This window comes from Talpa occidentalis, unplaced genomic scaffold (genome assembly GCF_014898055.3).
Source record: "Talpa occidentalis isolate TD23 unplaced genomic scaffold, MPIMG_talOcc4v2.1 talOcc4.3, whole genome shotgun sequence".
Classification (NCBI taxonomy): Eukaryota; Metazoa; Chordata; class Mammalia; order Eulipotyphla; family Talpidae; genus Talpa; species Talpa occidentalis.
In genome coordinates, this window is record NW_023603184.1 from 57767151 (window position 1) to 57779550 (window position 12400).

At 58.7% G+C, this 12400-nt stretch overlaps 1 protein-coding gene across 12 annotated transcripts in view; it reads left to right on the top strand.

The window, feature by feature from the left end:
- The first annotated feature begins 1542 nt into the window (after positions 1 to 1542).
- BIN1 (bridging integrator 1) overlaps positions 1543 to 12400 on the top strand; it is a 52494-nt gene continuing 41636 nt past the window's right edge. For 4 of the 12 annotated variants that reach the window (XM_037523189.2, XM_054699620.1, XM_037523180.2 and 1 more), the window contains exon 1: positions 1543 to 1675. In XM_037523189.2, the coding sequence (XP_037379086.1) occupies positions 1592 to 1675 (84 nt within the window). In that variant the 5' untranslated portion in view covers positions 1543 to 1591. The remainder of the gene's footprint in view (positions 1676 to 12400) is intronic. The other 8 variants (XM_054699621.1, XM_037523185.2, XM_037523186.2 and 5 more) reach the window with 3 other exon arrangements.

Consider the following 12400-nt stretch of genomic DNA (forward strand, 5'->3'; position numbering starts at 1 on the left):
AGATGAAAGCAAACTGAGCTTTTAGGAGAAAGCTGCTTTAGAGAGACAGGCTGTACTATTTAGGTTTTTTCTTTTGTAGCTCCTAAATTGGGCATGAGTTTATAATAATGATTAGACAAAGTGCTTTCTACTTGGTGCCTTTTCTTGGGAGGTGTTTCCCTGTATCAGTTGGTGGATTTAGGGCAGAAGAGCTGGATTTGGATTCTGCCAATTGCTTGTGCAATGAAGCCACTTTGAAACCTTTGTCTGCAAAATAAAATTAGTAATAGGGCAGGGGCTGGCCCGTAGGCATGGAGAAGTGATGGGAAGAAGCAGGAGTAGCCAGAGAGAGTGCTTGCGGGTCGTCCAGGCCAAGTGAAGAGAGAACTGGCTCTGTAAACCCAGGTTGAAGAGTATTCCTGGGTCTGTTTGTATGGGAGCTTTGGTGAGTGGTAATGATGCGCAAGGATCCTTCCTGCCCCTTCCTGAAGCTCCCAGGGACCCAGTCCTGTGCCTCTGTGTGCACTGAAATATCTGGGCCTCCAAAGCAGGGTCCTCTCTGCCTTCCACTCAGTTCACAGGCCCTAGGAAACCCTGCAGGGCCAAGGTCCAGCCTCCATGGCATCAAAATGTTACTTACCATTCATAAGAGGCGCTATGATTTGGAGGACTGCTGTGGATGCGTTCAGCAGACTCAATACATATTTATTAATTTGGAATAATTGTTTTTGGGCTGTCGGTAAAGTCGGCTAGCAACAACCTTTTCTTGTCTTTGAATGATGATCCTTAACCCTTTTTTCTTTCAGCCAGAAATAGAAGCCCTCCTGGTCTGGGTCGGGTGTGTGGTTGGGGGGTCTCTCCTGGCCTGGCTTGTGGCATGGAAGTAAGAGTGCTGGGGCGGTCGTGGAGAGAAATGCGATGATGCCCCTGGAGCAGGGCCAGGCACACACACACCGAGCGCTCAGTCACGCGAGTCTGTGATCATAGTAATAATAATAATATTAATAAACGGGAAGTTCAAGGGGCTAGGACGGGCACAGGGTGCACCAGGCCGGGCGCAGGCACGGGGAGTCCCAGGACACCCCGGGTGGAGAAGGGTGCGCAGCGGCTGGCGGCCGCGCCGGTGCCAAGCAGAGTCAGCCCGGGGTGGGGGGGTGGCGAGGGGTCCGGTGCGCTCTCCCCGCACCCCTGGTTTTAGCAGCCCATTATCCTCTCCCCGGCCCAGTTCCCAGGCCGTGGGGGTGACTCCCGGGGAAGAGAACCCAGGATCGTCGCGGTCGTCCCCGCCCCGGGGCGGTGTCACCCTGCGCCCCCCCCCCCAGTCCTGCGCGCCGCCCGCCCCGCACCTGCGCGCGCCTCTCCCCCGCCCGCCCAGGCCGGGGCGCCGGGGTGGCCCTTTAAAAGGCCGCGTCCCGTCCAGGGGGGCGGGCGGGGGGCGCTGACCATCGCCCGAGGCCCGGCCCCGCCCCTCCCCGCCCCGGCCCGCGCTCGCCCGCGCACGCTCCGCCCCCCAGTCCGCCGGCGTCTCGGTGCGGCGCGGAGCCGGGGCGCGCGGGGCGCTGCCGGCTGGGGACGCGGATCGGGCCCGCCGCGGGGCGAGGGCTGCGCCGCGATGGCGGAGATGGGCAGCAAGGGGGTGTCGGCGGGGAAGATCGCCAGCAACGTGCAGAAGAAGCTCACCCGCGCGCAGGAGAAGGTGAGCCCGCCGCGCCCGCCGCACACCTGGCTCCCCGCCCCCACCCGGCGCCGGTCCCCCCGACCCCGCGGCCCCGGGGCCGCCGCCTGCGCCCTGGCGCTCTGGACGGCCTCTGCGGCCGGGGTCCTCCGCGGGGCCCGGAGGGGACGCGGCTGTCGCCGTCCCAGCCCCCACCCCGCCCCAGCGTCGTGTACCCCGCGGCGCGTCTGCGGCCAAGAGCGGCCCACGCACCGGGCGCCTCCGGGTCGCGAGGTCTGGGCGCCCCCCGCCCGGGGGCTGGAGACGAGGGGACCCCCAACCCTGCCAGGCCGCGCGGACTCGCCGGCGGGGCGGGCGCAGACCCGCGCCTCTCCCCGGGCACCCCGCGCGCCCGCCCCGCCCCGCCCCGGGCCCCGGGCGCCTCCTGCGCCGCCGGCCCCGGCCCCGCCGCTCCTCGTGCTCCCCTCCTGCCGGCGCGGGTCGGAGTCCCCTCCGAGGGGCGCCCGCGCCGACGCTCTGGCCTGCCCGGGAGCCGCGGGCTGCGCGCCCCGCCGGGAGGTGCCCGCTGGCCTCGGCGCTTCCGGCGGCCGGGAGGGGGGGCGGCTCGGACTTGGGGGCCCCGCGCCGGCCGGAGGGGGCGCGGCGGGGGCGTGGAGGGCCCGGCTGGGAATCCGGCCGCTTTGCGCCGGGAGTCGCGGCCCCTGGCGTGGGAACTGGGGCCGGGGCACCCCGACGGCGCAGGAAATGTGGGCTCGGGGGCGGGGGTCTGCGCGGCTCTGCTCTCTCCCCCTCGCCACCTTCGGGGTATTACGGGGATCACGCCAGCGGCTGACGCCACTTCCCCCGCCGGCTCCGGCTCTGAAACCTGATAGTGCAGAGACTGCGCTCGCGCCTGGGGGGACCCCGGGGTGCCCCTACCCCTAGCGGAGCGGGGCCCTCTCCCGACCGTCGGGAGGCCACGTGGGGACGGAGGGGCTGGCTGGGCCTCCACGGCCAGGCTTGCGGCTGTTTATAAACAATGACTTTTGCAGCTGAGACCTGCGGCTCCCCAAGGATGCGGTCACGTGACTGGGCGGGAGGGGGTGTGTGTGGGGTCGGGGGCGGCGGGCGCTTCCCCTGACTCTGGCTCACGGTCCTGTAGCTCGTCCTTACGGGCCTGGACGCAGGACGCTGAAGGGCCTGCAGCCTGGCTCCAGACCCGGCTGGCCTCCGCTGCCCAGGCCCTTCCCCCGACAGGAGGAGGGAGTGGAGTGCCACAGATAGCTGGCTGGGGGCTGGGAAGGCTGCAGTCGCCCAGGTTGGGGGTGGGGTGGCAGATGCTGCTCCCCACCCTCTTCCCAGCACTGGGTAATCCCTCTAGGTGCCTGGAGCAGGCTGCTCTGGGTGACAGCACTGCCTGCTTCGCAGGGGCCCTCGGAAAATGAATGGCAAGCAGGGGGTTAGCTGGACAAGGGCCTGGCCCCACTCCGCGCTGACCTACTGCGCCCCGGCGACCCTTTAAAGGCTCTTGCTGTGTCCTCTTCACCCTGATGGCCTCGTTTCTGTGGCAGTCTCTTCCAGGCATTTCAGGAGCAGCAGACATGGGCCCTGTTCCCTCCGTGTAAGTGGGATGTGTCATCACTGACCCCACCCCTTTCAGCCCCCTGTGCTGACCGGCAGCTGGTGGGGTATGGATGTGCGCCTGGGCCAAGGGCTGGCGCCCGCTGAGCCTGCAGGGTTTCATGACACTGGAGAGTCTTAGTGCCACTCTGCCCTGGGTGCTGGGTTAGCAGCAGCCAGAGCAGCGGGGCAGGTCTGCTGGCTGCATCTCTGAAAGCAGCCTTTCTTTCCTGCCTGCCCTTGGGCTCTGCCCCATCCACACCAGTCTGTCCTTTTTGCCATTCTGTGGCACGGAGCCTGTCACGCCCAGGTGCCCCTGACTCGGCTGCCCTCTTAGCTTGGTCTGGCTGCATTCAGGGCCAGCTTGCACTGTCGGTGGTGTTACAAGCACACATCCCTCCCACCCCCAACCCGTCACATCAGTGAATAATGAGGCAATGTCCTGTTTTTCTAGAAGGCTATTTCCTGATCTAGGATAAGCAGGGCTTTGTGCTAGATAGTGTAGATACCAGATAGCATCCCCATAGACGGGTCTCCTCTCCTCCCTCGATTTCTGCACTTCCCTTTCAACCCAAACACCCACCAGGATTCACTGGGTGACATTGTGGTCAAGGAGAGCTAGCGCTCCTCTGCCCTCCTGGCTTGGCATCACTCATCCACCTGCCTGCCTCCTGCGTTGCTCTGGGCGCTCCCGGAGGCCATGGTGTTCACCTGGCCCCAGCCCATGTTGAGTAACTGTTAATGAACAAATTGGCTGGGGAGCCTGGCACAGGCCTGTGGGCGGTCTGAGTGGTGAGGCTGCTCTACCATGTTCCCTCATTTAGCAAATCCTGCCTGGATACTTCCCTGTGCTGGTCCTGGGTGCAGCCTGTGGGGGGAGGGGGTACGCAGGGTTCTGTGCTGATTGTTCTCCGGCCCCTGGTGTAAGGAGGGCATGGGATGACATCAGCAGGGGCAGCCAGCATGTCTGTCCCTGCTGCGACTAGCCCCAGTTATCCCCAGAGTGCCGGTGCTGTGTGCCTGAAGCCCAGGCCCATGGGCGCCATGAGGTCATCTTCTCACAGTGTTTGGCTTGCTGGACCCTGTATAAATGTCTATGTCCATTTTTGGGCCTCAGAACGGTGGCTGGGCAGAGTCAGCTTTGGGTGGAACTGGATCAGATGACAGAGAGGATTAGAGTTGGCGGGCCGGGCCCCTGGGCAGTGGTTGGCATGGGATGCTTGGGGAGAAGGGACAGCTGGAGGTAGGAGTGAATCTGGCCTCCCGGCCCTGTGGTCCACCGCCCAGAAGTTGTCGTGGAGTGTGCTCGGGGGAGGCGGGCCTGGTACTGGTGGAACAGGGCTGAGGATGAGCACGAGGAGAAAGGCCCAGCAGGGTGTGTTCAAGTTCTCAGGGAGGGGCGCAGGCTGCTTGGTGGGGAGTCCAGCTGGGGGATGTGGGGCTCAGGGCTGTGAGTGGACACACAGCACAGGCCTGGAGGAACAGATGCTTGCTAGAGGAAGGCCCAGTGGCAGTTATTTATAGAGCCCTGACACATGGCCAGGGCAGTGCTGCTCATCTGGGGATCAGGGTCTCTTCACGCAGGAGCCATGTTGGCGGCCTCCACAGGGGGAGCTGGCCTTGTCCTCACGGCTGCTATATGAATAGCCATGCCCTGCCTGGAAGCCCCCCTAGGCCCCTGGAGGGTCTCTGAGGCCCCAGGCGCCTTCCACCTCCCTTCTTGCCCTGTCTCCAGTGATAGTCGCTCACCTCCACCGACATTCTCTCTTTCTCTCTTCAGGTCAGGGTCTGTCCTTGTTCTTGAGAAGCTGAGCCCTTTTCCTGCTCCTTTCTTGTCCGGCCCTGTGCTGTCTCTTCCTCTCTTCCTCCGGTCTACATAAACTTTTTTGTATCCCTCCAGTTTGGGCTCATTTACTTATGTAGATGAGCTCGAACTGACTCATGCAGATGAGCTCGAACTGACTTGTGTAGATGGCTCATCTCGCTTGCTGGAGGACACTCCTGAGTGTATCTTCCCAAAGTGGGGTGTATATGGGGGAGGTGGACGTTGAACTAAGGAATGAGAGCAAGAGTGGGTCGGAAGCACATCCTGCAGACGTCTCTGGTCCAGCAGCCCCTGAGTGGGGTGCAGAGGCCTAGCCTGCTGCTTCATGGGAGGGCTCACTGTCAGGCAAAGGCTGTTCTACCCATGGGCCTGTAGAGGTCAGTAACTCCTGGGCTTCGTGGGCCAAGAGAAGGTTCTCAGGAGGGACAGGTATGGGTCAAGGTGAAGGGTGAGAGCGACCATCTTAAGAGAGGGACGTCAGCACTGTGGGGGTGGCCGGAGTTAGGTTTGGGTCAGATACAGTTTTGAATGCAGGGGACATGTTTGTATCCCACAGAATCTCAGAGAAACTGAGGTTTCAACCCTTCTCCCCCTTTACTCACAAATGACTTTGTCCAATTCCCCTTCTCACCTTTGCTGTCTGGTTTCTGACCAGGCCCTTGTCCTGGACAGGTGATGGCAGCCCCACTCTAGCATCCTTATAAGCTGCGTGATTCGGACAGTGTGAGGCGAATGCTCTAGTCACTCCCTCTGGCCTTTACCCAAGAGCCAGGCCTTACATAGTTCTTTGACCATGATATTTAAGGATTCCTGGGTCCTACCCTGTACAGGCCTTTTGTCTTGCCATAGAAGAGAAGGCCCCACAGTGCCAGAAAACGCGTGGGTTTGGCGGGCAGGCTGTCCAGGTCTTCCACTGGGCCTTCCTGAGCCCTGTTCCCTCATGTATAAGTGGGGGTAGTCATGGTCTTCTTCACATGTCCATGGTAGAGAGTGAGGCCTCTGACAAGCACCCAGCCCCTAGCAAGTGCTCACACGGTGCGAAGCGGTACAGTGAGCCTGCACTGCAGCTCAGGCCCAGCCCAGGCCTCTCCCCAGCCCTCACCTGGGAGTGTCTGTTGCAGCTCTGTGGACAGCTAATCCAGGCTGAGCCTTAGCTGGTCAGGGTTTACGATGCCCATTCCTGTCCCATTCCTGGGTGTGTGGGGGGTGGGGTGCCCGAGTGCCTGCAGCAGGGGAGGGCTTGGACTCAGAACCACATAGTTCCAGGGTGACTCCTGACCCAGGGCAAGTTTTCTCCTTTCTGTGCTTCACTTTGGCCAACAGCACAGGGATCGTGGGTTTACTTATTCTTTCATTTATTTGTGAAACGCACACTGAGTCCCCCCTCTGTGCTGGGCACTGTTCTGAGGATGGGTGAGACCGGGGTGAATGAAACCAAGCCTCTGCCCTTAGGGAGCCTACATTTTATCTGGGGAGCCAAGGGAGAGAATGCCAGCTACCATGGCAGGTGGTTATAGGATCGGTGTGGTTGGGGTTTTCTGCAGTGGGATGGATTGCTGACTTCGCCTTTTGCCAGCGTCCCCTATCTGACCCTGCTACCGGAGCCCTGAGCTGGGGACTCAGGTGAACGTGACACTCACACAGTGTAAGGGGGATTTGGTGGTGAGAGGGCACCTGGGGGGTGCGGAGGGCTTCCTGTTGGGTGTCACCTGGCATGTTGTGTTTTTTTGAAGCTGCCTCTTCGGCAGGTCTTAGAATGAAGGCTGCAAAGAAAAGGACACCAGTGCTTCAGTCATTCATCAGGGTGCTGAGAGGGGGCAGGCCTGGGCAGATGCAGCATGGCTGGTTGGGGCTCTTGCCCAGGAGGTAGGATGGGCCGTGGGAGGGGCCCCTGAAAGTGGAGGAAAAGGCAGCAAAGATGGCCCCTACTGGGGGGTTGCGGGGGCATTTGCAGGATTTTCACATCAAGCAGTGCCTCGGTGTGGTAGAGGGCACCCAGGCCCTCGCCCCATGAGTTATGACCCTTGGGCAAGTTACGTTGATCTTTGCGAGCCTCAGTTTCCTGAGATAGGGGTGTGTGCTGTGGGGAGGTGGTCCAGACCTGCCGGGGAGCTGCTGACAAAGGCTGGGCCTGTGGTTCTGCTCCCTAAAGGCACCATTTTTGTGCTGTTGAGGGGTACCCTCCTGGGGCCTGACTGGCATGCAGGCCCCCTGGACCTCCCCAGAGAGGCCTCACTGTTCTGTACTGGGCCAGAAGTGGGCTTCATGTCTGGGGTGGACAGGGTCACGGCTGGGGAATTGGGAAGAGAAAGGCAGGATCTTCTCATCCCAAGGGAAAGTGTTGTCAAATACAGACTGAATAACAACAGCTGTGGGTTACTGCGCCCTCCCAGTGCAGGTGCTTGGGAAAAGTTCTCCTTCGATGCCCACTCAGTAGGGAAAAGTGAGGTTGAGCAGGGGTGTGACTTGCCCTAGGCCTATCCTGACCCTCCTTCTGGGTTGTCACCTCTCCTGTTAACCTTGGGGGCTGGGAAAAGGCTGAGACATGCAAATAGATGCTTGTCTCCATGAAGCCCTCTAAGGCCTATCTGTGGGGGGCTCATTGGCAGATTTTAGTCCCCAGGAGTTTCTTTCTCCTCCTGGATCTCTACTTGGGAATGCAGCCTCTCCCCTTCCAGAATGTGTGGTGGGCTGGGGAAGGGGATGGGGCTTCCTGATGCAGGTCTTAGAGACAGCAGTTTCTGCTTGCAAACAAGGACATACAAGGTTGTGTGTGTGTGTGTGTGTGTTTCTAAATATAAAATCTGCATCCAGCTGATTCAATATAAAGAAACACCTTTTATTCTGAGATTGCATCTATTTTTATGTTGTTGCGACAGAGTTTCTTTTATAAAATGATGGTAATACCAGTTGTTCCTTGATGTTCTTGGGGAGGAAGTTGTCATGCCCCTGACCACACACACTCTGGGAAGGCTTCATGGTGTGGGAGCTAAAGGCCTGGGACTCACTGCTTCTGGGGTTCTCTGTTCCACTCTGTGACTGACCCCATGAAGCGAGGAGGCCGCTGTTCTGGGTCCAGGCTGAAGGCACGCCCTGGCAGCCTGGGGGACCTGGGCTTCACTCCACAGCAGCTTCTCCCACAGCAGAATGACTCAGGGGCTTACCTGAGCAGGGGCTGCAGTGTCTGAGTGCAGAAACCTGGGTGCTTGGGAGCAGTAACTGGGCTGGGGCGGAGGCCACAGTATGGCGGGAGGGCTGGAGATGGGGCCTGGAACTGCTGTGGTGCCCCTGTGCTATGACTGATTCTGGAGGCATGGTAGGCTCTCCACTGCTGCCTCTGTCCTGTGAAGGCCAGTGAGCTGCAGATAACTCCCCCTCCGCAATGTGAGGGCCCAGCTTAAGGCAGAAGGCTGCAGTGATGCGGGGCCGCAGCTGCATCATGGGGCCACCAGCAGCACGGGCTACTGCGTTGTGGGCTAGGTGTGCGTGGGCGGCTGGTGGCAGCAGCCGCCACAGGACTGGGGGAAGGGACTCCGGGCTGGGCTGGGCTCTCAGGCCTTCGGAGGCCCTGCACTCCACCCCATCTTGGAGCCCCTGGGGCACCTTCCTGGGGGCATAGCCTTGGTGGGGGATGCTCAGTTTCTCACACTGAATAAGCTCCCAGAGACTGTGATGACTGTATTGACTGTGCTGTCATTCTCCTGCTTTTTGGCTTGCCCACTGTGGAGCCAGCAGGCGGGGTGCTGAGGGTTCTCACAGAAGGATCTTCGCCTGCCCTCAGAGGAGGTGGCATCCGAGCTAGACTTGAGGGCAAAAGAGGTAGGTCGTGGGTGGGGAGGGACGAGGTCTGAGTGGGAAAAGATAGGTGGAGGGGGGACCAGGCCCTTGTGGGCTGCGAGGGACTGACAGGAGCCCCTACCCATACAGTTTTCTTCTTCAGGCGTTGCCTGAGCCGTTCATCTTTCACCCAGTGATTCACCGTTGCTATGGGAGGTCCCCTGGCTTTTTGATGAAGAGGAGGAAGCTGGGGTTGTGGGGGATGAGTCCCCGAGTCCCCTGAGGGAGTGGTCTTGGCTTTGGGCAGGTTAGAATCCAGCCGTGCCCACAGCAGAATGACTCAGGGGCTTACCTGAGGCAGCAGGGGGTCTTAGTCAGGGCTGCTGTCCTGGAGGCCCCCCCAGACCTGGCAAGGCTGATGTGTATACGGTATCCATCACTGGCATAGCTGCTGCTTCTCTTTTCTGCATCTCTGCTTGAAGCCCCAAGGGCATGCCAACGGTGGGGTACACAACCTGGAGAGCTTGACAGCTTTGGGGCTGTCAGTAAATCTGTTCACCTCTCTTGTAGGCATCCCGTGGAGGCCAGGCTATTGACCAGTTGACTTTGTGGGCGTCTCCTTGTTCCTGGGTCAGGCGGGGGAGGGGTCCTCAGAGATAGAAAGGTCATGCCAACAGGTGGGGATCCCAGACCCCAATTGATACTTCAGGGGGAGGTGTGGACAACTGTAAGGTAATGTGAGGACGGAGATGTGAGGCATTGGCAGTGCTGGTCAGTGAGGGAGGTGGGGCTTCCATGGAGGCCTGCGGCTTGAGGCACTTTGCAGAGGTTGTGGGGCCAGAAGGGGGTGAGGTGACAGGCGAGCCTTTGCCAGTCCAGCCTCTTTTTCCAACAGCTGCTGCTGCTTTCTTTGGACCCTTTGCTCAGCTGGCCTCTCAGGACTATCTCCAACATGCCTGAGCCCTGGGCTAGCCTGGGCGCGCCATCGGGCCCTAGGGACAGACCTGGCCAGGGTGAGGCCCCTCCCGCTCCTGCCTGCTCCCCCTCCCGTGTCTCCCCTGTTTCCCTGTTCTGCTATGGTGTCGGCTCTCTTAGGATGCCATCCAGTCAATTGATAGCTATGGGTGGTAAAGATACAGGTGTTGGGGGAGAGGAGGGTGCCAACCCCACTGGCTCTGGGTGAAGGCAGGAATAGGGGCAAGGGGAGAAGAAAGTTCAAGGGGATGTGTGGGAGGGCAGACCCCAGGCAAGGGAGGAAGAGTGTGGGCCGAGGCCTATTCTGGGGCCCACAGGCAAGCTGTACACTGTGAACTGAGCCCTGTGTCTGTGACTGGGAACCAGAGTTCCTTCCCTTCCTGCCTTGCTGCCTTGTGAGGTATTCAAGAAGAAGTGAATGTGAGGGGGCCTGGCCCGTTGGAGGTAGGAGTTCTGACACCAGTGTTCTTTGCCAAGGAGCATTTTGGGGAAGTCCCTGAAAACTGTTAAAAAATTACAAACTGCTAAAAAAACAAAACAAAATTAAATTGATTACAGTTGGCCAGTCGGCGCACATGGCACAGCAGATCTTTCCTGTCGCGCCCGCTGCTCCCCTTAGCAGTGTGTTTCGTCAGTCTGCTTGTTCTGTGCACTGCTCTGTCTCTGGTGAGTCCTCTCACCCCCCCTGCACATCTGACCTGTACCCCGGTTCTTGTATAAATAAATAAATGTTAAATTTTTTTTTAAGATTTTATTGACTTTAGTCAATGATTTGTGAAAGGGACAGCATCGCATAGCATAGAGACAGACCACCTCCAAGAGCTTTTATAGGCAGAAGAGAAGGGGGGCAAAGAAATTCTACTAGTAAAAAGCGGGTAGGTCAAGGCAAGGTCACTTTCCTTTCCGGGAGACTGAGGTCTGTTAGGTAGGTGTCCTCCTGTGTGCGTTCAGGTAATTCCTGATTGACCGGTTTAAGATTCCATTTCTGGGAGAGCCAAAACTGTCATTACATCTTGGTTTGGTGACATGGGATTTAGCCTAAGGGATTCCATTTTGGGTCTTTTGTTTCTAACAGAACTCACAGATTTGAACCATTCTGGTTTTTGTGTTTTGAGCTGTTTGTCTTTGCTCATGACAGGATTCTTAAAATTGAACTGTAACATACATTTTTGTTTCCTGTTCCTGTAGAGACTGAAAAGCTAAATTGGGAGGTGTATTACCTTCCCTAGGGTATGTCAGGCCCTCTGGCCAGAGTATAATTGAATCAGGTTTGGGGTGAGCAAATGATTCCCGCTGGGCTCTGGTCTGAGGGGCCAGAGGAGGGGTATGGAGCTGGAGGCATTCATTCATTCATTCTCATGCATGCATGCATTCGTTCTAGGAGTCTGCTGTGCAGCAAAGAGCACAGGCTTGAGAGCCCTGGGTTGAACCCTACTAGGCCACCCAGCCTTATTGTGCCCTTCTGGGAAGTGGGAAGCAATTCTCCATTCGGTGACATAAAGGGAACTCCTGAACTCCTATACGTGATAATGGCCATGCTGAGCTCCTACTGCGTCCAGCTGGGCCTAGGTGGTTGAGGAGAAGAGGACACGGTGGCATTTGTAATTAACTAGGACCTGTTGCCATTTCTCATTTGTTTCTCTGGTCACCTGTGAAGTAGGCAAAACTGGATCATTTGGCAGAAAGAATGCTGGAGGTTCAGGAAACTCTGGGGTTTCCTCCCTTCTAGTCATCAGACTTGGCCCCAGGGTGATCTTTCCTGGGTGCTGCCACCCCCACCCATGAATCCAGGGAGTGGAGGGTGGTGTAGATGCTGGGAAGTGACAAAGAGTAAATTGTGTGCTGAAGCGTTTTCAAATGAAAATCCATGTGTGTGGGCCGCCTGTGGGGTGAACACCTGGGGTGTATGTGTATAGGGGGAAGGGTGGGACCCCTGGTGGGCCCTGGCACATGGGAGGTGAAGGTCTACCCACAGAGCTGACCCTTCACTGTGTTAAAGAGGCCCCCAGGTCCCCAGTGACTCCCTCTGTGAGGGCGGTGGAGAATGGAGGTAGGTGCCTGCGGAATCAAGGGACCGGGCCGGTCAGGGTCAGATTTGAATGGAGCTGGCCTCAGGGTACCGGGAGAGCCGGGCGCACATACCATGGTTCGTACCTTCCAGGAAGAGTTGTGGGGGGAGCCTGGAATGGGGGAGACTTAAGGGCAAATTGATGGCCAGGAATACAAACTAAGTCTTCATTTAAACTGAGAAACAGAATCCACCAGTAGTTGGATGTATTTGCTGAACCTGAGTTGGAACCCAAATATTGCTGTTTTTCTTAAATAGTAACTGAGCTAGGGGGTTATTTAAGTGTGTCAACCCCCACCCCCGCCCGGATTCAATAGACCAGTTCTGAAAGTGGGCCTGACTGAGCTGCCGTGTCAACACCTACCCCACATTGAACAGCCCAGCCCTCCTGGCGGGGTAGACTTTGGGCCTGGACAAGGCCACAACTGAGGGGGACCCCGTGCCCTTCTTGGGGGGCAGTGCTGCCCTGGATCTGGGGGACCAGGCAGGTGTCTCCCCCAGT